Source organism: Microchirus variegatus (assembly GCF_963457635.1).
Source record: "Microchirus variegatus genome assembly, chromosome: 1".
In the NCBI taxonomy this organism is placed as follows: Eukaryota; Metazoa; Chordata; class Actinopteri; order Pleuronectiformes; family Soleidae; genus Microchirus; species Microchirus variegatus.
In genome coordinates this window covers 26,983,748-27,010,185 of record NC_139802.1, presented here as the reverse complement: position 1 = coordinate 27,010,185, position 26,438 = coordinate 26,983,748, and the positions used below count along the sequence as shown (strand labels likewise).

At 38.6% G+C, this 26,438-nt stretch overlaps 1 protein-coding gene across 1 annotated transcript; it reads right to left on the bottom strand.

Moving 5' to 3' along the window:
• Nucleotides 1-353: 353 nt before the first annotated feature.
• On the bottom strand, nucleotides 354-26,438 carry LOC310933737 (ATP-binding cassette sub-family C member 4-like; the record flags this gene model as incomplete). Its single annotated transcript, XM_083897289.1, has 29 exons — nucleotides 354-431; nucleotides 523-657; nucleotides 2,660-2,765; nucleotides 3,004-3,176; nucleotides 3,857-3,946; nucleotides 6,571-6,726; nucleotides 6,841-7,032; nucleotides 7,695-7,795; nucleotides 7,954-8,064; nucleotides 8,152-8,271; nucleotides 9,214-9,364; nucleotides 9,683-9,762; nucleotides 9,872-10,018; nucleotides 11,531-11,561; nucleotides 11,677-11,814; nucleotides 13,144-13,338; nucleotides 14,734-14,830; nucleotides 15,160-15,246; nucleotides 15,658-15,752; nucleotides 19,020-19,211; nucleotides 19,425-19,514; nucleotides 19,789-19,896; nucleotides 20,134-20,383; nucleotides 20,856-20,981; nucleotides 22,252-22,352; nucleotides 22,465-22,689; nucleotides 24,232-24,352; nucleotides 25,463-25,573; nucleotides 26,365-26,438. 29 exons carry the CDS (start codon nucleotides 26,436-26,438, stop codon nucleotides 354-356), a joined length of 3,681 nt encoding a protein of 1,226 aa, XP_083753415.1.

Genomic DNA, 26,438 nt, shown 5'->3' with positions numbered 1-26,438 from the left:
AGTAGATAATGGATGAATGGCATACCGTTCAGTCCATGTATTAGGGTCAGACGGAAGTTAAAGTTATATAAAATATATGCAGCACAGATGTAAAGTTAAAAACTTATTTCACCTAAAATTCAACATTAAAAACACATTGTTGCAGTTATTGTCACATGACCTTCTGTGAACTAGATTTGGCCGCAAACAGAGTTTAGGAAAGTTGTTGGTTGGATGTACAAACATCAGCAAAATCAAAGGATCACGCAGCCATTTTGTAATTGTAAAAGTAAAAGGTGACTTTAGAGTTCTGTGGGAACAACGGCACACTGTGGTTGCATTTGGCTCAGTCTTCTCATCAGCTCCTTCTGATCTCACATCGCCATCTCAGAGATGACCAGGCTATCTTTGTTTCCATTTGGTAGGCTGGTACGAATCATGTTGTCATGAGCCTGAAAACACACACAGCACCAGCAGATGTTAGCGTTGCCTAGGATCAAAACGTGTCACAGGAAGAGACGTTTGAAGACAAGTGACGCTCACCTGTTTAGCAGCTCTGAGCAGAGAAGCTGCCTCCTGTTTGCCGGTCTGCTGCACCATGTTATAAAAGATGCCATTTGGATTTTGGAGGAGGATATAAGGTTCATCAAAGTCTTGGATCCTTCCTGCATCTAAAACCTGGAGACAAAAAGCTAATTCTTTTAATTCTGCACAGTATTATAAATGGGAATATGTCTATAGATATATTTATATATAGATAATTACACACATATATGTCACCTCAAGATTAAATCACAATACAGAAGTTTATCCATTATCAATGTATCTTACTGAGTAAGAATTTTAACGTTGCATTCTTCGTTTCGTTGATCATTTTTGCTGTGTTCATGCATGTTCATGACATGAATTTTGTCAAGATTGTGTATTTTTATCTGATCTTGTTATTTCCAGCTCAGCTCATACAGTAAGGCTAAAATACACAAACACAAGTGCACACTTTTAAATTTATCGAAATCGCGAGATAGACTACCGAAAATTATTTTTAAATTTCCAATTATTTGATTGGTCTGCGGAAATATATATATATATATATATATTTTTTTTTTTCACCACTATCCTCGGGCCTGGTTGGGTCGGGCCCTTGATCAGGCATTTGTGTGTTTTTTGTTTTTTTTATCATTACTTTATTAGCTTAACTGGGTGGGGAGAATACTATGCGATTATCAGAAATACTATATATATTTAGCAAAGTAGGCCTAAGTCACAAAATGTGTACAAAGTTGCACAAGTTACAAAATGCAACTTGTGTCATGTGCAGCATCTCCCATGAGAGGCTGTTTGAGAAATATTTCAGTCTTGCGCTCACATGTTACATCGTACTCTCTCACAAACACTACTATAGTCACACACATTTACTATCATACTCTCTCACAAACACTACTATAGTCACACACACTTACTATCATACTCTCTCACACGCTATTATGGATGCAACAACATGATAGTGAATGTATGAGAGAATGATATGCAATGTGTGCGAGTACAGTGTTATGTGTAAGAGAGTTTGATTGAAACGGAATTCAACTTAAATTTTCAGTTTCTAATTGGCTTATCCGGATGACTCTCCAGGCGTATCTCAAGGACAATATCCCGCCTCCTCTGGAACATGGCCGATGAGGAAATGTGGAGGATTTTCGACCTGGAGCAACAGGTGTATCAGGGCGTAGCGGATCCTCTCCTGAGGCTGCTGTACACCGGACAGCCCTCTGTACAGGACGGGTTGACCCGTGTTTCCGAGATGCATTGAATGCATGCAGCATCATCCCACTCACATTCTGTGAAGAGCCACTGCACTCTGCCCATGATCGGATAAAACTCACTGGAGTTTGTTGTAAAGAGTAAGTGTGCGTGACTATAGTAGTGTTTGTGAGAGAGTATGATGTAACATGTGAGCGCTGAACTATTTCTCAAAAGGCCTCTCATAGTCTCCTCCACTCGCATGCATCACACTGCTCTCCATTCCATTATGAATAAACAAACAATGCAGTTTATATGCTTCGTCCTTGTATGTCACTGTTTTATTCATTAAGATAATTCTAAACAAATTTCTGTATTTCAAACAACTCTGAATTGTAGTTGAGAACGTCAATTATAATGGCTCACGTATTAAAATATTGTCGGGTTTAAACCGGGATGGGGCTCATAATTACAGTTAATGTGTTGGGCTGGGCCGGGCTCGGACACACGGACGGGCTTGATTTTTTGGGCCCGATCTAAGCTCTAAACTGGCGGTATGAACTACTGGGACCATCAATTTTTTTGTTTACTTTTTTAGTATTCTTTACCTTGTTTTTTACAGATTTTTAATCTTACTTGTATGATGTAAATTATTTCCCACTGTTTTACTGTGTGTGTGTGTGTGTGTGTGTGTGTGTGTGTGTGTGTGTGTGTGTGTGTGTGTGTGTGTGTGTGTGTGTTGTCCTGCAGCATTTCCTCGTGGGGACAATAAAGTATATATGATTGATAGGACTCCTCTCCTTTTGACAGTTACAACTACTAGAAATGCCTTCAGCACAATGTCTACTTACCTTACAGTAAGCAGTAAACAGTGTATACACATGTTTGTGTTTCGCAAAGTAACCGTTTACACCTGCAGGTCATGACATTGTGGATGACTCACCAATATGCGATCACTGTCTATGATAGTGTTGAGACGATGAGCGATGGTGAGCACTGTACATTCTCTGAACTTTTCTCGTATGGTCTTCTGGATCAGCTCATCTGTCCTGTGCAGTACATTAAATGAAACATATTAAGGTTACTATGACAACAAAATTATTTAAATTAATTAAGGTCAAAAACTGGATTAGAAAAATCAATCAAAACACATTAATATCATAATATATTATAGACTGTAAAGAGTGTTAAGAGAGACATGTGGCACCAACATCATGTGACCAGGATGTGAGTGATCACTTGAGCTTTTTCTAACTACTGCCAGAGATATGCACTATCAGCCCTTACTTGAGGTCGACGTTGGCTGTGGCCTCGTCAATGATGAGGATGCGGTTCTTCCTCAGGATGGCTCTGGCCAGACAGACGAGCTGTCTCTGACCCACACTGAAGTTGGCGCCTGACTCAGCCACAATTGTCTCAATCTTAGCAGGCAGTTCCTCCACCACGGATTTCAACTGCACCTGCACAGAATACACAGACATGAAACCATTAATAACAACAACAGCAATAATAATAATAAACATATTTTGTGAACATAGTATGAGTGGACTGAGAAATATGACAAGTAAAGCAAGAGATAAGTCTGGTTTTCAGAAGTGTGGTAGGATACAGTACTGACTACGTGCCTGCTTAAGTCTATGACATATCCTAAATATATTTCTGATCTCACTGTTAGACAGCAAAAAAAAATGCCTTTTGGCAAAAATGCAGAATGTGTCACTGAATGCAGCCATGTTATGAGTGAGAGCACCTAGCTCACAGGTGGGTCAATGAAATCAGCGGTGGTTTGTGTTCCCTCATACACCCAAATTCACAACCTTATTTTGCTTTGTGTGTGTGGCTTTTTTCACACATAAAGCAAGAGAAGAGAGCTAGAGAAGTAGTAGAGGCTTTAATGCACATAAAAATGCTTAAAAATGCTGGGTTTAATTGTTTCTTGTGTCAGACGTTGTGCTCATGCCTCTTCCAGTCATAACACTCTCTGACGAGTCTGTTGGCGTCACAGTTTACTATTAGCTCAACTCACTTGGAACCTCGCCAGAGCAGGTACCAAGAAAAGCAGCAGGTAACAGATACTATTGCTCATGGAAATGCAGTAGTGCTAGAACTGTAAAGTGAAAAAGCAAGGCTTGAGGCTGACCTCTTCCAGAGCGTCCCACAATTGTTCATCTGTATGTTCGTTAAAAGGGTCCAGGTTCTTCCTCACTGTGCCAGTAAACAGCATCGGGTCCTAGAGACAAGACATGGAGAGGCCACAGGTCAAATTACAGTCAAATTGTTAATTAAGTGTAAAGGAAAGTGCAGAACTGGATCTTTAGATGTGTTGCTAAATGCATCTTACAATATATATATATTTTTTTACACAAAACAGTTTTTTTTGGTCTGATTTGCGTGAAGTTTAACCTGCAGTTAAACCCTGAACGATACAAACATCAACAATGATGCTTATTGGGAGACGTGACGTGAAGATATTCCCTCCTCTCTTTGCTCAGTTTACATTTTTTTTTTTTTTTTTTTAACCTGTCCTGTCCAGTACCTTGGGCATGCACTATGGTTGACTGCATGTCTGTTGGTGTTGAACATATTTTGCTGTTTGCAGGGCGAGTAATTACAGGACTGTAATGCCCGTCCTGCTATTTATGTATTTATGTATTTTAATTTTTTAAGGGAGGGAGAGAGGGAAAGAGTGAGACACTAGATAGAAATTAGTAGCATAACACACCAAGGCAATAATGATAACATTACAACATTAACAACACTGATATGCATTTGTATAAGTACAGTACCATTAGAATTTGTTAACAACCACATATAGAAAAGGTGATCTTGTTTATAACGGCTGTATCAGTTTATATTGGTTCTATCATGAACCAGAGTGTGTCTGTGTGTGTATCTGTATGTCTGTGTATTCGCGCATCCATGTATATGTATGTGCGGAGGTTGTCACTTGGTGTGGTCGGGAATCCGTGGTGAAAACCGCGTCGCCGCCACCCAGCCCCACCGGGAGAAGACCGGTAGTAACCCAGGCACCCGGATCAAAGATCCTCATTGAAAATGCATTGGAGAGTAAGTTTTCCGAAAACATTTTTTTAACAGGAGAGTCAATGGGAGAGTGCTTTGACGATTCTCCACAAAAATTATCTTTCTCCTCCTAGTTGGGAGGGTGTCGCCCAAATCGTCCCAATACACTGTCCACCCATGCTTTGAAGTTATGTACCAAATTTGAAATGATTCCCTGGAAGTCTTTGTGAGACAAATAATGAACAAATGTTTAATAATGTGGCTGATCTGTTTTTTTTTGTTTGTTTGTTTTTTTAAAAGTCAAGCCAAGTTTTAAATGATTTTATAGCTTGTTAACAGTCTTTAAAACAAGACACAGACATCACTAGTCTGCCATAACATTTGAAAAAGCTACGTGTTTTTGAATGTGTGTTTTCATAAAATCATAGTGTAGCAAGGTATAGTGAGTTGTTTAAGGCCATTACTGTATGTGCTGTTTTTATTGTTCATTCATTATAAATACAACACATTTTGGGACCATGTCCCTCTGGGTCAGACCCCCCCGATTAACACTCGAGACCACCTGAAAGCCTCAAATGCAACATTTGAGGGGGGTCTGAACTAGGGCTGGACGATAAATTGAATTTCATCCATGATTTTGTTTTTGGCTTCTCGCGATCATAAAAAGATTATAATCGAAGAAAAAAGATTAATGTGCCGCACGGCGCGGCGTGTATGTAAATTCCTATGCTACAAAAACACCTTGAATGCACCAGTGTTACGTGCAGATGCAGCGAGCGAGTGACATGTGTGGATCAATAATATTAGGAGCGAACATTTGAAAACAACAGAAAGGCAGCAAAGGTAGGAGAATATCAGTTAACTGGAAACATTTTGGCTTCAATTTGACGGACGTCGAGCAAAAGGAAATTGTTTGCAAAGTTTCTCGCGCTTTCGTGTTGTTGCTCCTCAAGACAACACCACCAACTTATTCAGTTCAGTCATAAAGTGGTCTATGAGCAGGTGATAACGTTTGTCAGTCAGCGCCAACGCAACACAGTCCTCTATTAAGGACACTCTTTACAATGCTGTCCCATATCCCACCACGTCCACAGACATCAAGAGATGACAGAGGCTATTAGTGTGTTTTGCCTGTTGTAATTTTTTGCAAGTTGTGCAGCAGTGCTGCTATCATTATTTTAATTTACTATAATTATTTTTTATTTTTTGCTTGTTACTAATGTATTTCTGGCTGTTCTTTAAAATTATATTTAAAGTTGAGTTTTGGTGGTTCAATAAATACTCTGAATATTAACGTGTCTATTAATCATGATTTCAATATCAGTCAAAAATAATTGTGACTAATATTTTTGCCATAATCGTCCAGCACTAGTTTAAACATGTTACAGTGTCATTGAAAAACATGCTTTTTCACACTCTACACTTTGCATGCTTTCTTATCCTTTATAACCAGACAAAATGTCAATTATTTTATTTGTAATTTTGTATTTTTAATGTTTAAATGAATTGCTTTCCATATGGCGCTGTGGAAAAGGCCCACACAAGCCCACATCTGACAGGGAAAATAGCCAATACTGCAGCGTGGCACCTGGGGTGGTGAAACAGTATTGCGCACCAAATGGGAGATGGGACCCCCCCGATTATTAATGGGTATTTCGCACACTGTGCATAAACATATGCTGGTGCTGTGCCAATCTCAGCACATAGGGCGATAGGCGGGGTACACCCTGGACAGATGCAAATGCAAACAAATAAAGTGACATTTTTCCATACATCAGTAAAAACAAATATTTGACCTTGTAAAGATAAAAAAAAATGTCTGTCAATATTTACCTGAGGAATGATGGATATCTTCTGGCGCAGATCATGGAGGCCAATCTCTGAGGTCAGAACACCATCGATGTAGATGTTGCCCTCAGCCTCTGAGAGGCGGAACACAGCTGACACCAGGGAGCTTTTCCCAGCACCTGTTCTTCCCACAACACCAATCTGACACCCAGAAATACAGCAAAGATTAGAAATACAGAAATAAACTTTGGTTTACTAAAAACAACAACATTTTATTTTCTTCTTCTTTGTTCTCCAGTGACAACAATGTCTGACCTTCTCTTTGGGTTTAAGTGTCAAGTTGATATCCTTCAGCACCAGTGGCCCATCACTGCTGTAGGCATAGTTGACTTGGTCAAAGGTTATCCGACCTTTTTTCGGCCAATCGGGGGGAGGGCGTTTGTCATTTTCCCAGGGTGCTTCACTCTCCAGCTTAGTGTAATCCACTATTCTCTCCACTGAAGTCATCTGTGGACAGTGAATATTGGACATTTAAAGACTTTTCACTTTTTATTCTTTGTCATTGTGTATTGTATGTTTTTGGGTAACATCTACTGCACGTCTGTCCGTCCAGGGAGTGGATCCCTCACCTGTCGTTCTCCCTAAGTTTTCTACCCTTTTCCCTGTTATAAGGGTTTTTTCCCTGGTAGTTTTTCCTTACCCTGGTCGAAGGTCTAAGGACAGAGGATGTTACCAACCCTGTGAAGTCCCGTGAGACAAACTATGTTTTGTAAACTGTGGGCTATACAAATAAAGATTGATTGATTGATTGATTGACACGACGCACTTGAATCTACTGTATGTAGGTGACCAGGAGAAAGCTCTCTATGTATTCATGAATAAACACACATATATGGATATACTATAATAATAATAATATTATTTTTATTATTACCTGATAACTATGCTTTTAATTTCATTTATTTTGCATACACAAATAATATCGCATAAACTCCCAGAAAGCTATAACTTCTAATGTTCTCCTCGAAAAGTGAACGCACAGAGGAACCAAATGACACAAGAAGACAACAACTTCCTGACATCATCAAACTATGTCTTTTGTGACTGTTTTGAATGAGAGACACCGAGCAGCAGAAATGACTGTATGTTAAAGACAGTGAATTCTTTACCATGTTTTCCACCTCTGCACTCTGCCTGGCACACCACTGGAAAATGGTGATCAATTGGATAGAGTAGTTCAGGGCCAAACCGACAGACCCGGCACCCAGCTCTGGAGGAAACAGAAAATATGTCACTTTTAATCAGTTCCAGCAGTCGTTCAGTTAAGATCCACTGCCTTTCACATTCAAAAAATCCAAACCATTTATTCCTTATTTAACTCGCAGCATGGCAAGTGTTTAATATTAAAAAAAAAATTGTCTTCCTTACGGTCTTTGAGTATCATGCAGCCAAATGAGACCACTATGATAAAAAGGCAACAAATGCAATCGAGGCGGAGAGCCAACCAGCGAGAAGTGGACAGGAACAGGAACCAGGCTTCTGTTCAGCATGAAGAAAAATATGTTATTGAGACCAGAGAAACACAGGTCACAAAAGATTCACAGTGGAGAGAAGTAGAGGTGCAACCTGAATGCAAGTCCTGCCGGGCATCAAACATATTCTGGAATCTTTCCTCAGCTTTGAAGGCTCGGATTGTCCACAGACCAGCAAGGGATGAAGACAGATGGGAGAAGACTGGACTGCGAGCTGTGGAACAACAACAGAGCAGGCATGCCTTTCATTGTTTTCTTACTAATATTTCATGTTATTAAAAAGACATTTAAAAGAATAAAAACATTTCTGATACACATGTTGTGGAAGACAATTGTGATTAGGTAAGCTTACATAAAATTCACTTGAAATGTTATAAACTAGAATGGGACAACACTTTTTCTCTCTATGTCTTGTTAATGTTCTTTAGTTTGGTGAGTTTAGGAACTTTTATGTTGTTTTCTTTCTATTGAGTGAATGACAGATTCTTTACAATTATATATATATTTTTAATATATGCCATTATAATGCAGAAACAAGTAGATAAACATATTGCGAGGTAATGCAAAATTGTTTCCCCCCCAAAAAAAATCTCACCATGTCCCTAAGCTAAAGCTGTGATGACTAATTACATTACCTTGTCCTTGTCACATCCAGCTCATGCTCTTAAGGTCCTGTTTTGGTTTCCTTGTACTTTTCAGTTAACATGTTTTGATACTAACCTCAACTCTCAATTCAAATAATTTCACCACAATCATTCAACGAAAATAGTAGAACTGTTACCCTGGAACGCAGCATATCATCCAATGCGCTAAGATCTACAGTCTAACAAATAATTTGCTGAAAGCAGTGTCAATAAAATAGGTCTGATATATCATTGGTTAAAAACTTAAACACTGCTTCATGTGCATTTATTTGTTACATATATCTTTAATATGTATTGAATGAAATGATAATGATGGTATGATGATAGTACTGTGATGTAGTATGTCCTTCTTTTTAAGTGCTATGGAATTGGCCACCCTGAGAGAAGCCCTCCATTTGTTGCAATCTACAGCCTCACCATTAGATGTCACTACTAAACAAACTGAACAAGCTCCTAGCCAACTGCATAACACACATTGATAACACACTGTTGCACTATTGTGGGACACTCACTCGTGCCCTCGAGGCGTTTGATGTCTCTGGACGTCCGCAGGTAGAAGCGTTGTAAGAAGAAGGCGATAATCCCCAGAGGCACTAGAGGTATGAGCACCCAGGGGATCAGGACGGCAGTCAAAATAATTGTCCCTATAACTTGCAGGAATGTCTGCATCAAATAAAAAGGAAACAAACAATGATCACAGATGCCGTCCTCATGCTTTCACACACACAACGGCATGTATAAAAATATACATGCGAATAAATTTGCGAATAGCTGCACAGACTCATGTCAGGTGGAGGAACTGCAATATTAAGCTCTAAAACTAATCACAGATTTTCAAAATACTATTTTTAATGTGTCTACAGAGACAAACATGAATAATTCTGTGACAAACAACACTGATACACCACATACGTTTGAACAATGTGGATAACATCAGAGAGGACATTGAAGACAAAACTGATCCTGTGCGTGTGTACTTACCTGAACAAAGTCCACAAAGTTAGTTGGCATCATCAAATCCAGCTGGCCTACGTCCTTTGAAAATCTGTTCAAAACTCTTCCTGAGGTGAGACAGGAGAAAAAGATCATCAAACATGACAAGTAAGAAGAGGCTAAACATAAAAGCAAAGTCTATTGAGCTAAATGTGATAAATGATTGCTTTAACTCACCAACAGGGTTTGTGTCGAAGAAGTGCACAGGTGCTCTGATTATAGCATTGAACATTTGGTTGTGCAGAGACTGTATCGACTTCACCAACAGATGCAAAAGGTGGAAGTTCCTTATCAAGGCCAAAAAGATGGTTGCTAACGTAATACCTGTTAAAACAGCATGTTCTGCTTTAGCTCATTGGAGTCTCACACATAGCACATGCTGAATAAAGTCAATAGCTTCAGTTTACACATCACCTCCCAAAACACCAATGTAATAATCTGTGTCCAGATGTGCAGTGGTTCCATGTGCAGTCATATTTAGTCCATTTTGGATGATGGTGTTATTGTCATCTAACCTCTTCTGCTCATCAGCCCTGATTAAATAAACATGCAAAGTTACAAAAAAGGTATGAAATTACTTTTAGGAGAGAGAGAGAGAGTGTTTATTTGCTTTACTGCTATACTGACCAGTGAGCTATCCACGAGTCATGCAGGATGGATACTATCTAGAAGTTAAAAAAACAAAACAAAAGGGAAAAGTACCCAATTATGTTCAGTAGTTTTCCATCCATCCATCTTCTACTGCTTTATCCTCCACATGAGGTCGCGGGGGGTGCTATGCCAATCTCAGCTGACATAGGGAAAAATGCGGGGTACACCCTGGACAGGTTGCCAGTCCATCACATGACCGCATATAGACAAACAACAATTCACTCTCACGCTGACACCGACAGTCAATTTAGAGTGCCCAATTTGCCTAATCCCCAAATTTCGTGTTTTATGTTTAATTTACTTAATTTTTTACCCTGTAAATTATTTCTAAAATGTCTAAGGGTGAATTCCAATTCCTTGCTTAACTGTCAATCTTAACCCTCAATCTCAAAAATGCGCTCCCTCTAGTGCAAGTGCTGTCCCGATTCTCAGAAAAATTAAGTTGAGGGGCAAGTTTAAGGGCTGTATCACCCTCAATATTGAGATTTTCCGAGACCACCCTTGGGAGCAAGGGCTACCCAGAATGCATTGTGTGTTTTGTCGTAACAAAAATGGCGCCGAAAGCAGCGAAACGAGTACGCTACAAATTAAGTATTTTCTTTGTTAATAGAGTTATAAAAATGATGAAAACCATTGTATTATCTTAGTTTAGGCCCATATTATTGATTACTGACGTCATTGTTGCGTAACATTTATTTTTATTTTACGATCTTTTGTCAATAGCCGGCCGGTGCGGACAAGCGATCATTTGCTATGGTTTACTTTTCAATAAGCCGTGGTGTGTGGTAACTGTCAGCTGAATATGTCTGTGGTTGTGGTATTTGTATGAGTATCATCTTATAACTAACTGACAACCTAATAACTTGACTGACAAACGGATCGTAATAAATAATCGTGACGTAAATGTGTTCTTCTTCTTCTTCTTTTTTGGAGTTGACAGACTGGACGCAGCTTTCACGTTATTCTGCCCCCTACAGTCTGAAGACGTATCTGCATTTAAGGGTTGTCCCATTTCTAAGTGACAAAATAACCCTCAACACTTGGTTTTGAGGCCAGTTAAGATTAAGGGTTGAGCTTGAGGGTTAAGATTGAGGGTTAAGATAGGAATTGGAATTGGACAAATGACAAAAATCGAATTTAAAAACGTTTCTTTTTGTTTGTATTCCTGTGGCCCATCCACAGTACCTTCACAGCGTTCACAGTTTCCTCCGACAGTCTAAAAACATGCAATATGGGGATTAGGTAAATTGGACACTCTAAAGTGACCATCATTTCTCATATTATAAGCATTTTTTCTCACAGAACAACACATAGAAAGTAAAAATTTGTACCTGAGCGATTATGCCTGCCAATAGTGACAAGATCACCCACACGATGTTGGATCCAGCTGTGAGATATTTGACGTACAGACTCACTGAAATGTTTCCAAATGATCGACTTTCCTCTGCCACTGTGGGCACATTATCAGCCTGTGAGGAAAACTCAGGATTACTTTCCAAGTCAGCATGTGAGCAGATCTTTGTTAAGATTTGTGCCCATTTCTGCATCGGTCCACGTGGACCCCTATGTGGACAAATCAGCACACACCTCGACTTTGATTAGACTGTGACGAATGCACATGCTCCTGTTTTTAGTTGACAGACACAACTACAGACAGACATAACCAATATCCATGAAACTTCTTTGAACATGGATGAAAACAAGTAAATGCATTTAAGAAGCAATTAAATTGGCCAAATTCTGCTGTAGCAGAAGTTGTGACTGAGTTTTCTAATATTTACACACACCTCACATTATATGCCTATAGTTTATTGGCTACGGGAATAAGGGCGCTTTCACACCACTAGTTCGATTATTTGATCCGCACTAGGCAATACAATTGTTATTATGTAACATATGTCTCCAGTGTGGTCCGCTTTCACACCAGCAAACGAACCAAAATTGGCCCGATTGACGTTTCATCAATGTGTATATATCTTTCGGTAGAAAAGCGCCAATTTTGACTCACTATGGAGCAACACGTTCACACAATGCTACTTGCTCTTCGTTTATTACATTCTCTGTATTGGCCATTTTTGGCAAAATATCCAATTTGAGAATGAGTCGCGGCTGCGTCTGGAGAACAATCAGCTGATGCGCTGGATTCGGCGAAGACGTATATCGCGTCATTTCAGGCAGAGGAGACGTGCTATTTTCATGAATGTGGTCGTGCTAACTATGAGACGAAGATTGCTCCAAAGACCTACAAGGTAGGCTATGTCCATGGCATTTACTGCAGAATCTAATCTGTTGGGCCAATAGGCTACAGGGTAATTTCCCACTGATAGCAAATGAGTCTATGTAAAATAACTGAATTAATAGTCTAGCCTGTTTGGACCGGAGTTCGCGTTCTCACCAGAGGGACCGCACCAGAGTCTGACATTTGGTGCGGAGTCAAGTGGACCTAGACCACCTGTTTTTGGTGGTCTAGGTCCGCTTGATTTGGTGCAGACCAGAGTGCGATTGATGCTTTCACACCAACGAAAACGAAGCAAACTAGAGTTTTTGATTCGAATGGATCGTTTGGTGCGCACCAACTGCTGTTGGTGTGAAAGCGCCCTAAGTTACATTTAACACCTTGACTTCATTGAGTTTGAAACATGGCATCATTAATTGCTTCATTTCTCAATTGCTATAATGCAATTGTTGAACATGGGGAGAGAACATCAGAAAGAGAGAATGTGTCTTTACAAAACCAGAGAAATAAACTGGGTCACTATACTATCAGAAAGGTGAGAAAAGAAAGATGCTGCACTAACCGGTAAGTAGGCATCATCTATGATGGAGTAAGCGGTGGAGGACCGAGACCGTGAAAGGTTCTGGGACTTTTTTCTTTTGCGGATGATGTCAGAAGACTCCTGTGGCTTCTCCTCCTCGTCCTTCTTCAGCAAAGCGGCGAAGTCCACTCCTGACTGCTGTAGCTCCACGTATGTCCCCTTTGCAACCATGTAACCCTGAATCACATGTTGGAAAACACTCTTTTGTCACTCTCTCGTCCAACTAACACAAGGCTTGTAGTCCTAAACTAAAGAGAACTGTCTGTAAAACTGTCACTAAGACCTTGTCTCTGCACAAGGGCAGCCAGAATTCTAAGCATATCCAGATTTTGTCTACTTTAATTTTCTGGACAGTGAAAAAAAACATGAGATCCAATTTATCCAAAGCTTATTCAAACCACATACAGAGGTGGTTTCGAATGTGATTCGGATCTGATTTTTATGGAGCTGTTTCAATCTGAACAGATAGGATTTCAAAGTGTCTTTTGCAGTACAACTCGAATGTCCATCCACACGGAAATGGGTTTAGGCGAATACGCATACTTTTTTTGCCGGAGAGATGTTCTGTCCAGACGGAGACAGTGTTTCAGGCGACCTGAAATGTTTTTTTTTTTTAAATGCCTCCCAGAGTGGGATAATCTGTGTGTAGATGCCTGCAAGTTGCACATGGAACACCAGACAAGACAATGTTAGTATGGACACACCCATATCAGATCTGATCTCTTGCAATATATAGAGTGAATTCCAATTCCTTGCTTAACCCTCAATCTTAACCCTCAATCTAAAAAATGCGCTCCCTCTAGTGCAAGTGCTGTCCCGATTCTCAGAAAAATTAAATTGAGGGGCAAGTGTAAGGGCTGTATCGCCCTCAATATTGAGATTTTCCGAGACCACCCTTGGGAGCAAGGGCTACCCAGAATGCATTGCGTGTTTTCACATAAGAAAGATGGCGTCGAAAGTATTTTCTTTGTTAATAGAGATATAAAAGTTATGAAAACCATTGTATTATCTTATCCCATATTATGTATTACTGACGTCATTGTTGCGTAACATTTATTTTTATTTTACGATCTTTTGGTCGTGGTGTGTGGTAACTGTCAGCTGAATATGTCCGTGGTTGTGGTATTTGTATGAGTATCATCTTAAAACTAACTGACAACCTAATAACTTGACTGACAAACGGATCGTAATAAATAATCGTGACGTAAATGTGTTCTTCTTCTTTTTTGGAGTTGACAGACTGGACGCAGCTTTCTCGTTATTCTGCCCCCTACAGTCGGAAGACGTATCTGCATTTAAGGGGTGTCCCATTTCTAAGTGACAAAATAACCCTCAACACTTGGTTTTGAGGCCAGTTAAGATTAAGGGTTGAGCTTGAGGGTTAAGATTAAGGGGTTAAGATAGGAATTGGAATTGGCCCATAATGTGAACAGTTGGTCAGAACGATTAGATTCTGATCGGATATGCTTTCAAATCGAGACCACACCCCTGTACTGCCCCCAGTCTCCCTCCTCCTCTCCCTCACTTTGCTCCCAGGCCACTTCTGGGCATTTTTCAAAATCAGACACTGACCTCCTTGAGGACCACAATCTCATCGGCTGCTTTCAGGTACTGCAGCTGGTGGGTGACCAGGATACGGGGCTTGTTCTTCAGAACACCACAGATACACCTGTTATACACAACAAATCTTAGGTCACTTTTCTGGTCCACACATGCTTGATTAACAATGTAGCAAATTAATGACACAAGATCCTAACATCACTATACTGAGAGAAACACAGAGTTAGTCTTCATCAACGTGATCTGAACTCATTTGAAAATGGTTTGAATCTAGTTCCTGAGTTGCTATGGAAAAATGACGCAAATAACATTTTAGACATTTATCTAACAAACAGTTAAACACTACAGTTTTAACTCATGTATCAAGTATAATATCAATCAATCACTGTAAACAGATCCCATGAGCATGAGGAAAAATAAAACTCTGGAGTCACTCACTGTTCAAAGAGGTGTCTCCCAACCTCAGCATCCACAGCACTTAGAGGATCATCCAGAAGGTACAGATCTGCATCGTGATACACAGCTCTGAGCAAAATGGACAGAATGTCAATCAAAAATGACAAGACATGAATTCATAAACTGAATTCCTTTTACATAGGGTTTGCCTGATAAGAATTTAATTGCTCAAATTGCTACATAGTTTTTAAAAAAAAGCTTATGTGGTGTATGGCACACACAAAAACCCCAGGAATATAAACTGTAGCATGATGGGAACACAGCTTTGGCTTGGGTTAGGGTTAGGGGTAGAAGAAGCTTTTCTGTTGCTATACCATTACCCCGGTACCCCAAGAGAAGCGTTCCAAAAAGAGGAATGGTTGGGGCCAGTTATTTTGGTACTATTAAAATATAAATGTAATTGGCAAAAATGACATACTTTTGCTTTTAAATCTGTTTCACAGTCACACGTTGTGTGGCCAGTGGCCACTGTCCTCCTACCTTGCCAAGTTGACGCGAGCTTTCTGTCCCCCGCTGAGAGTGACGCCTCTGTCTCCGATCAGTGTCAGATCTCCATCTGGGAAAAGCTCCAAATCCTGTGCATTTTGACAGCAAAATATAATTCCCAGATAAAGGAGTGGCTAACACTAAATACATCTGTCTGAAACACAGAGAGTGTGCCTGAAGATATTGTATGAAATTGACAGGTCACATAAGTGAGAAAATGCTTCAGACTAGAATCTTTACAATGATTATGGACCAAAACAATACATTGCACATATACTGTATTTCAAGATTCTTGTGAATTGAATGAAATGATGCTCAGTAGCCTTTGAACAGAGAGTAAACTAAACTGCACTGACTTCCGACAGAATTAATGCAATCTGGTTCATTTTACCTTATTTTATGTGTATAGTGCCAAATCTATCAATGGCAGTACGACTATTTAATAAAACCCTGAAAAATAACATTTCAACCTTGAATCAGGCCTCTGCATATCTAGGGTACAAAACAAAGAGGCTCAAATGACTCTTTCTCAGTTACTGATCCATCCACGTCATATTCTGTAAAGCAACTTTCTAAAATTGATTCTACATATTTTTACAATTATTTTAGATTTATTATGAAGTAATTTAATAAAAAAATAACTTATGTTTAGTCTTATGACATTAAAAACCTGTGGTACCATGTGTGGTACCTACAGACCATCAAGGGCACTGTTAGACATTTCAGCAATTTCTACAGTACTTTACTTCCAATACTACAGTAAAATACTTTTAAAAAGTTTTCCAGTAAGTTATTGTTAATTTGGTCATTTTGTGTGATATGAGTGGTATGCTACCATGTTTTTAAAAATTGTGGTAAGTAACCAGTTTGTTTTAAGAAATACGGTAGGCTACTAGTTTCCGCCTCCTCCCAACGGCCAGTACAGCCAACCCTGCGCTTCCTCTACCAGATCTGCCTGCCTCTCTACAGTGAAGAGCTACAGTACGAGTACGTCCCTCAACATTTTGCATGCTCAACATCAACAAGTCCCACTATGTAAAGGTAAGCAAAACCTTGACCTTGATCATTTGTTTGATAGGCTATCCAGTCTTCGTTGAAATTAAGACTGGATAGCACTGATTTAATTTGGTAGGGTTTCATAATATAGCCACTGCTAGCACTAGCATGCAGGAGGACGTGATCTTAATCTCCTAGCTTTCTGTACACGATTGTCCACATTAAACGTCTTAATTTTTTTTCCAATGACATAGTGGTTTGTCATCTATGTAGCTAATGGTTACCTTGTAGCATATCCCAAAGGGGATGTGAAAAGTTCATCTTCATCATGCTGATCATGTATCTGATTTTTTTTTTTTCATCTGCTTATCTCTTTTCTAGATTATTAGTGAGAATTAACCCAGAGGAAGGTACAAAATGCACAACCAAAATAAGTGTGAGCAGAAAAACAGGACAGGTGGTGAAGAGAAAGTCGGTACCGGTATAATAGCAGAGTGGCTTTGTTTGTGTCAAGACTGGCACAATTTGAATGGCAGCACTCCGACTAGGTGAGACACTTGCAAGTATCCTAGTATTTTATCCTGACTCTGATCTATCTATCTATCTAAAAAAATCATCATCTAACTATTTGTATTCTTTTTTCCTTAGGCACACCTGCGACAGTCCAGAGGCGGATGCACCATGGATTGAGAGAATCACACACACACACACACACACACACACACACACACACACACACACACACACACACACACACACACACACACACAGTACACACACACACACACACTGTACACACATACCTCAGGAAGTTTGTAGAATCATTTATGATTTCAGTACAAAAACGTTATATATTCCAACTATCCCAACAGCATGTAATCTTATGTTTGTGTGGCACATTGTACGGGTCTTAGTGTGCGTAAGACACTCCATTAATTTGTGTAGGATCTACAAATATTACATTGTGTACCATTTAATGACACTATTTTTTTTGTATGTTTGTTTTGAAAAATAAATTTTAAAATATTTTGCAACGTTTGGCTGTGTACATTTGATTATCAGTAATATACTTCTGTATAGGTTAAATTAAACAATTTTATAACAATGATAATAATTAATAATATTAATAGTGATCAGTACAGTACTGTTTACCTGGGTGTTTACAGTACTGTACAACTAATATATAGTATGATACTGTAATCTGAGATACAGTAATCATACCGCAAATCTGAATTACAGTAAAATACTGGCATCAGTGCTGCCAGTATTTTACTGTAAAAACCCAATGAAATGTCTTACAGTGGGGTTAACATTTGGAACTACTGTTAAATAGATTAATTACTACTGTTAGATAGATACCTTTATTTGTATATTATGACAAGCATCAAAGTTTTTAATTCATGTGAAACTATATAGGGGCAAATTAGATTAGACTAAGCTGGAGTGCCTCTCATGAAACATAATGTGACACTATCTCGAGCTTTATTGGTCTGTGAAGGTTCTCAGTCAGTCATGTAATTGTCCCCTAGTTTTACCAGTGCGACGGAGTTCACTCTTTCATACATGTTAGCGGTTTATGGCTCGTAGCGGCGCACAGCAGTCATTTGAGGCGAAGTTTGGTAGCTTGTTTGCTCACATTGTTGATGTTTGACACACAGCTGATGGTTTTATAAGCTGTCACAGGAGCATATGTGCATCGGCTATTAATATGAATAACCAACCTAATTGTTAATGTTTTAGCAACTAGCTGAGAGTTAGCGCATCACCAGCTCATTCATCAACCGACTGATCCAACCACTCTACGCCACAGAGTGACTTAAATGTATTTTATTTAATTTGATATTAGAAATAGGTATCTATCTTTGATCCTTATAACTTTTAAATAAAACCTTTCTTGTTTTCATTTTATTTTTCTCTTGGACCCCCTGGGACTTCTTCATAGAACCCTTGTGGTCCCTAGATCTGTTATTGATAACCATTGTTCAAACTACTACAGTATTTTCTGTCCTGTGGGCTAACAGATATCAGCTGTCGCTGACAGCTAGATCAGGAGGGGGTTGGACTATTTAAATGTGATGATACTGTCTCTTGGCTCCTGGGTGTAAATCTTTGAGGCTCCCTGTACCAGTTTGAGGAGTGCCTACATTCAAATGGCCACATCTTCAAATATTATCAATTAGAAGCCAGTTTTCAGTGTTAGACATGGTTGAAAAGCTTAGAAATCACACTTTCAGAATATGTAAATAACTCAAAATGCCTTTCAGCCCACTTGTTCCTGGTTTTTCCATGGCTGGGCACATACATAAGGCCAAGAAAAAAACGTATCTATAATTTCGGAGGAGTAATTAAACATCTCTTACCCTCTTCAGAGCGCAGGCTTTAAGGACGAGCTCATACTTGTGGGGATTTAGCTCTTTTCCAAACAGGATGTTACCACGTATGGTTCCGGGGAAAACCCAGGGCTGCTGGGCAGCATAGGTCAGATTACCACTGACCTTCATCAGGCCATTTTCAACAGACAACTCCCTGAGGATAGCACTCAGCAGGGATGACTGAAGGCACAAAGGGAATTAAGACATGGTCAAAAACTAAGGGTAGGCATTTCAAGCAAGAATACTAGTCAATGATTTCTGAGTATTATTTGGCAATTATTTGGAAATCATGTAATGAGAGTATTTTTGTGTTTGCAAAGATATACAGGCACTTATTAATCTGTCCACATCAAGTCTTCAATGTAGCTGAGAAAATTAGAAAAAACCACTGACCTTTCCAGCTCCTACTGGTCCAATTACAGCTAACAGCTTATTTGAGTCAAGAGTAAAGGAGACGTTCTGCAGGGATGGAGTACTCAAATTCTGTGCAGGGTAAAACAAACACAATGATTAATTGAGTAAAGCTACATCTATGTCCATGAAGAAAACATATTCAAATGATAACATGAAATAAATCCATTATGTTTGCTTCTGGGCTTTTTCTAGCCTAGGACTCGATCAGTAATTCTCAAACGTTTTATAGCAAGTACCACCTGAGAAAAGTAACACCATTATCATCAACATTAAAATACAGTGGTGTAAATGGACAGCTACAGACTTTTCACAGGAGGTCTGTCTGTCTGTCTGTCTGTCTGACCTTGTCCCAGTAGCAGATTATATCCTGGAATTCCACAGAGGCGTTCTTCTTCTCGGTCTCTGACAGTGCATCAAAGGATGGTGTGATCTCATCCAGCAATAAGAACTCCTAGACAATGAAAAACCCCATTAAGAGCAGAGTTCAAAGATCATAAGAAATCTCAGTGTCACTCAAATCACTAACACTAAACTTATACAATGTATGTACCCAATTATACAATGAATTCATATGCAGAAACATTTTTATAAGGAACATAAAAGGGTTAAAAGTGAAATTAAACCTTCGAAATGCTGTTTCTAAACTACACTAGGTTTAAAATCTCTAAATAACAAAAATAATGTTTACCTGGAACCTGTTGAGACTGACATTGGTTCCACACATGGTCTCAATGGCACGAGGGAAGAAGAATGTGGCTGTGAGTCGCACAGTGTTGTAGAGACCCACCGCCATAAATACAGTAGAGGCTTTAATGGTATTTCCCAAAGCGACGTGGACGCCAAAGATGACAAAAATGAACAACTTGTTGGCACAAAAAAAGAAGGTCAAAATGACTCCTCGTACGTAGGAGCACTTCATGAGTGCAGCGATCTCGTCCCTACAATGAAAATAAAAATTTAAAAAAATGGTAAATTTCATGACTTTTAGTTTAAGGATCTGTTGTTTTTGTTTGACTGATTTGAATGTTGCCAAAATACCTTATATGCATATACAGTATATACAAAGATGTTTAGTTTGTCTTTTGTGGGCTATTGTAAAAACAGAATTGGTCCAAAATGGCTCCTGATATAAATATAAAAGGTTCAAGATTCAGGATTGCACTCATATAAAATAACATAATAAATGAAACTTAAGTAAATGACAATAATGTTTCAGTGATTATCTGTTTTGTGATGGATCTGTGTTCTAATCCTTTTTTGCTTGGTATCAGCAGAAACACTTTCACATTCCAGCCCCGACTGATGCTGACACACAACATGTAACCAAATGTGTTTATAAATGTTTATAAAAACATAAAAGAGACAGTATGACAGCCATGAATGCACACAGTGTAATTTTGATGATTTTACCTTCTGACATCAGTGACCAAAGCAGCGAATGGTTTCTCCCAAGCGTACATCTTGATGATCCTCATTCCAGAAACTACTTCGTTCATTATGCGGATTCTGCTGTCAGTCAAATTTACTGTCATTTCCCTTTGAAAAAAACCAAAATGAATGATGGGAAAAATGTACTATGCTTTTAACAGATAATACTTAACCACAAGTGTGGGATAAATGAACTATGTGTGTGTGTGTGTGTCACCTGTATTTAGAATACAATGATCCAGCATAGAATTGAAAGGGCAGCATTAGCAAAATGAGCCCCAAGCCGACTATGGATGCGTAGCCGATCCTGAACCACAGCAGTATGATCACTATTGCTACTTGGATTGGTCCGATATATATGTAGTGCATGAAGAGAGACAACTGTTAAAGAGAAATTGCAAAAAATTATGTTTGAATATAATCAGTCGCACAAAATTTGTGTAGATAAATGACACTTCTGAGTCACAGTTTTATGAGCGCATTAAATATCATTTTCTTGTGCAAATGTTTATCATGTGACGAACTGTGAGTGTATTCTCTCTGAGTGATAAACTTTTATATGCTCTAAATCAGAGGTGTCAAACTCATTTTCACTGAGGGCCACATCAGCATGATGGTAACCCTCAAAGGGCCAGCTGTAGCCATCATATAGAATAAATGTAACCAAATATAGTGTAAAATAAAGGTTACTATGATATATATGAGTTTGACACATGTGCTCTAAATCCTCCACAGCACTCAATACACATGCCAGGACGGCTCCACTGCTCCAGAAAATACTGTATATAAAAGAATGTGACTTACAAAAAAGAATACAAAGCAACTTCACCAAAAAGACCATGGTGATCAGCCACTAAATCAGAAAATGACCGAAAGTGGCAGTAATGATACATTCAGCACATTTTATGAAACAACAAAATGTATTGTCTATCACCATTTATCCAGAAAATATCCAGGTATTCATTTACCCCCATCTAGGTATTGTGCATTACTGCAAAAATTGGGTTGTGACAGAAAACACTGTGGGTCATTGTGGATCATTTGATAAGCAATGGTATTGATGATGGATGAAGCACCCACGTGCCTCAGCGAATGATTGACAGAGAGGTACACAGTGTACAGAACATTGATAAATGTATGGAATGCATATAATAAGTTTGTTAATTCTGTGGTGACCTGCAGTTAGTCTCTTGGGTATTTTTTAGGCATTGTTTAGGTGTTTTAGGGTAATAATTCAGTATATAATCAAGAAATAAAGTTTTAGTCTGCATGTATTATTGTAATTCTCATGACATGTTTTACTATCTATAGTTAGCCAATTATTTTTGCACTGACTTTCTCTTGCAGCAATAACTAAATAAATAAACAAACAAACAACCTGTCACCTACTTCATCAAACATGTTGACGTCATTGGAAAGGAGGTTGACAATCTGGCCTGTGGTGGTCTTTACGATTGCTGAATTGTTGAGACGCAGAGCCTAGAGAAAGATTGGCAAAATGATGAAGAAACATAGAAAAGTGTTGAAGAAGCTTTGTTCATGAAAAAGAGGAATCGTTTCATCTTTGTGTGACTGAACAAACTCTTCCAACCTTCTGATAGATCACGTGACCCACGGCCACTCTCATCCTCCAGCCTGCTCTCTGGAGCAGGTAGAACTGGTAGTGATGGGTCAGTACCTCCAACATGGTAAAGGCACACACACCAGCTGTGTATCCGAGGGCCTTGTGGTAACCCACATCATCTTCTTTGTTCATATTTTCAAAGTACTGAAGTATCACCTCCAGTAGAAGTGGATGGGCAAAATTAACGCAGTCCTGAAATGAAGGAAACGAGATGAAGACAGGTGAGCATCACAACATGCTGATGACAGCTGATCATTCTAACTACAGGGCTCTGACACATTTTGCAGCATTTTCTGGTTAAAATGATATGATAACAGGGCCTTAAGTTTGGTTCTCTGGGTGAGATGAAATCTCAAATCAATGTTTTATATCTGTTTTGCCTTGAATATCCTGGAAAAACAAAATACATATTAAAAGCTGATGGGGGTGGGGAAAAATTCCCAGGGGCATTAAAATGATTTCATACGATTATGAATAGAGACACAAAAACTAGCCTACGCTGTCGGGGGCCGACAGCAAGGGGTATATCCGCGAACTTGTCCAATCCTCAACTTTCCAATATACCCAAAGTATACGCACACGTATGCCACTAACTGTTTTAATTCATTATTAATAAATTCAACAAAATAACTGTTAAATATTATGGTATAATGCTGACTACACTTTATACATGTTCAAAGTATCCATATAAACTCGATATTGAACACAGAATAACTGAACTCATACATTTCTCTCTAGTTTTTAATAAAACTAGTTAACCTATTATACCTTGTTAAATATTATGAATATTAAAATGCTAACCACACCTGCCATATTTTCAAAGTGTCCAAATGTCATGAAAAAGCATACACTATGTTTATTCAATTTCATGAAAAAGCATACAATATGTTCAAACTTTCCATTCAATGCATTAATAAAGAAATGGAGGCTTAACAATTTTTTATATGATAATTAATACATTTATATTATAATGTAATAAATATTATGAATAATTGCTAAATAAATCCATGATATCCTCAATGTGTCCAAATGAGCTCAATAATAAAGAAAAAATGCCTTAACTATTTTTTCTGTGTTCACTAATAAGTTAACCAGTTAACTTATTATGTAACTATTACCAATCATAGTCAAAGTAATAATGATTGTACTTGTAGATAGTTGTTACATAAATCATTGTACAAAAGGCAATATCTCCATCAGTCTGGAAGATAAAGCCGAAAATGTGTTTTTAGCATAATAAATTAATTAATTTGATAATTAATAATAAAGCTACAAAGATGGGGATAATTCTCAGGTGGTATGTGATGCCCATGCAAAATTTGAAGCCAATACCTGCAATACTTTGGAAGATACATTAATTATATCATTAATTAATTAATCAACTAATTAATAATAATGGTAGACAGCTCAAAATCAATAGGGATCATCTACAGGGGGTATGTGACCCATAAAAAAATAAGAAAATTTAATCTCAAATGCCTTTCCATTTATCGTGTTAACGGCTAAAATCTGCGGACGCGCAAGACCGATTCCATAATATCCGCGCGCGTTTCTCGCGGATATAATAATACAAAATAACAATTATAACAATAAAAAAACCTAAACTTTCCATTACCGGCACTAATAAATGATATAGTTTAAGGCTTGTAAACCACAAGATTTTAGCATGCATGAATTTTAACAAAACAGAGCAGCATTTAGGAGGCAGAGTTTATGAACACAGACAACACTGACCAGCACTAAAGTCGTAAATCCAAGTGGTAGATATTCTTTCAGGAAGCATTTGATGATGGCACTTCTGAATTTGGGTGTCCTCATTTCTTTGGCTGCCTTCTGTCGCTCATTGTCCCAGAATCTGTCGTGTATATAAACCGTTATGTGCAACATCAGAAGTCAAGCAATATGAGTAATTGGAAGTTCACTTGGCAATAATACTTAAAACACAACATGAACATTTAACTAACAAGTGAGGCAAACGGTGCTGTAAATGGATGTATAAAGTACAAACTGACACAAGTTGATTGTTTTTCTAAAGGAGTGTCTTTCTCGTGAAGAAAATTGATGCAGTGCCCTATAAATTACCATTGCAACTTTGTTTCCTATGGGCGCCCTTCAATCAAAAAGGGTTAGACCCCCAGGGCTGGGCTGCCTGTAGCCCCAGGCTGCACTAACATGCCTGCCCTAAGTGTACTATGGTGCTTTACCATTATACAGTTCTAGCAGTACTTGGCTCTACTCAGTTTGGTGTCAGGCACGTCACTTTCCTTGACTTCTTAGAGTCTGCTCCAGTTTAGTGCTTCCTGCACAACAGGAGCGCAGACTCTCTCTAACACAGTCACTGAACTGAAATAAGGCTCAACAGATTGTGATCCGAGGTTTCGGCAGTGCTGTCCCTAAAAACCTCAGACTCGTCTTTTTACAAATGTCCTTGATAAATGTCGGAGATTAAGCATGTTTCCAGAATTTTTTAAGTCTTTTTAACTGATGTGCAGTTCCGCATTGTTCGGTTTCATTCCTCTGTCGGACGTCGTGTTGCCAGAGCAGCTACTAGAAGAGTACCAAGTACCAGGTACTATCCTTGATGGAAAAACCAATAAAACGAGTAGAATCGAGTGAGTCGTGCTTGAACTGATTAATGGAAAAGTGCCCCGTACACAGTAGGTGCCCTTTTAATTTTTGCCCCTGGCCTCCCAAATGTCTGTGCATGCCACTGCTGCTGTCAATCTGTTCACCACTGGTGAGGTTAAAGGTATTAAATTGTGTAACAAAATGATCAACATCAAGCTCTTTTTTTCGAAACTTCATTCATGTTTCCCATATTTTCTGGATGTTTCAATAAATTGATTGAGGAATAATTGTACTGTATGATCATTATAGCACTGGTAAAACAATACATATATACTTTTGCACAGTATACTAAATGAATCTGGTAGAACTGTGACAGGAACACAAAAAGCTTTTCTACCTCTGCATGCGCTGACCCACTATTTCCGACTTGTCCTCCAGAAGGACTTCATACATATCTTCTTCCTCCATCCTGCGTTTGTTTCCAATGAAGAATATAGGGTTGAGCCACCTGAGCGAGGAATAATCCCAGAAGCCAGAGGAACATTTAGAAAGAAATACACTTAAATGCATCAAGTTAAAGTAGGGATGAATGATGGGCTGCCAAACGATACTTTTACCACTGTGTACATTTGAAGTAGGAATGGAACAATATGGAAAGTTCATAAAAATGTAAAAAATATATATTCTAAATCACAATACTTTTGCAATAATCGCAAAATCCTGCTTTAAATGTACACAGGGAAAGGCCCAACAGTAGAGGGCGCTAGGGCACTGTCCCACCTGTCTCACATGAAGAAGAAGAAGAAGAAGATCGGAATCACATAAAACTATTTTACGAAAAAGATAAATGAGCTATACATTATACAGACCATGAGTACCGTGTGTGATCTGCATTTAAATGTTCTCACTCGTTTACAATAAGTGAGCGGTCAAGTAACACAAAAACCTTTACCATAGACTCTCGTGTTTCAATCCAAAAATGATAATGTTACTTAAACTCATTCATTCACTATTCATTTGTTAAAATTGTATTTCCTGATGTTTATTCATGCAAACTATAAAAATATAAAATGTATCAAAACAGTAGACGATTAATGTAGTAATTCGAGTAATATTTACGCCCCTGTGCTATGTGTAAAGGACAACTGGTCACATTTTATTGGACAATATAAATGGCAGCAGTCTGATAAATGTCATTTTGTGATTGCTTTTTCCAATTATCTATATTTAATTCAATATAATTCAATAGTTAAAAAAAAGTTCAATACATTTAAATACATGACAGTTTGGTCAACTTACCAGAAACATAACTTTGACAGAAAATTGGCCGTCGCCGCTGGGTTCGTCTTGGGTTCTTTCCCGACTCTCTCCAT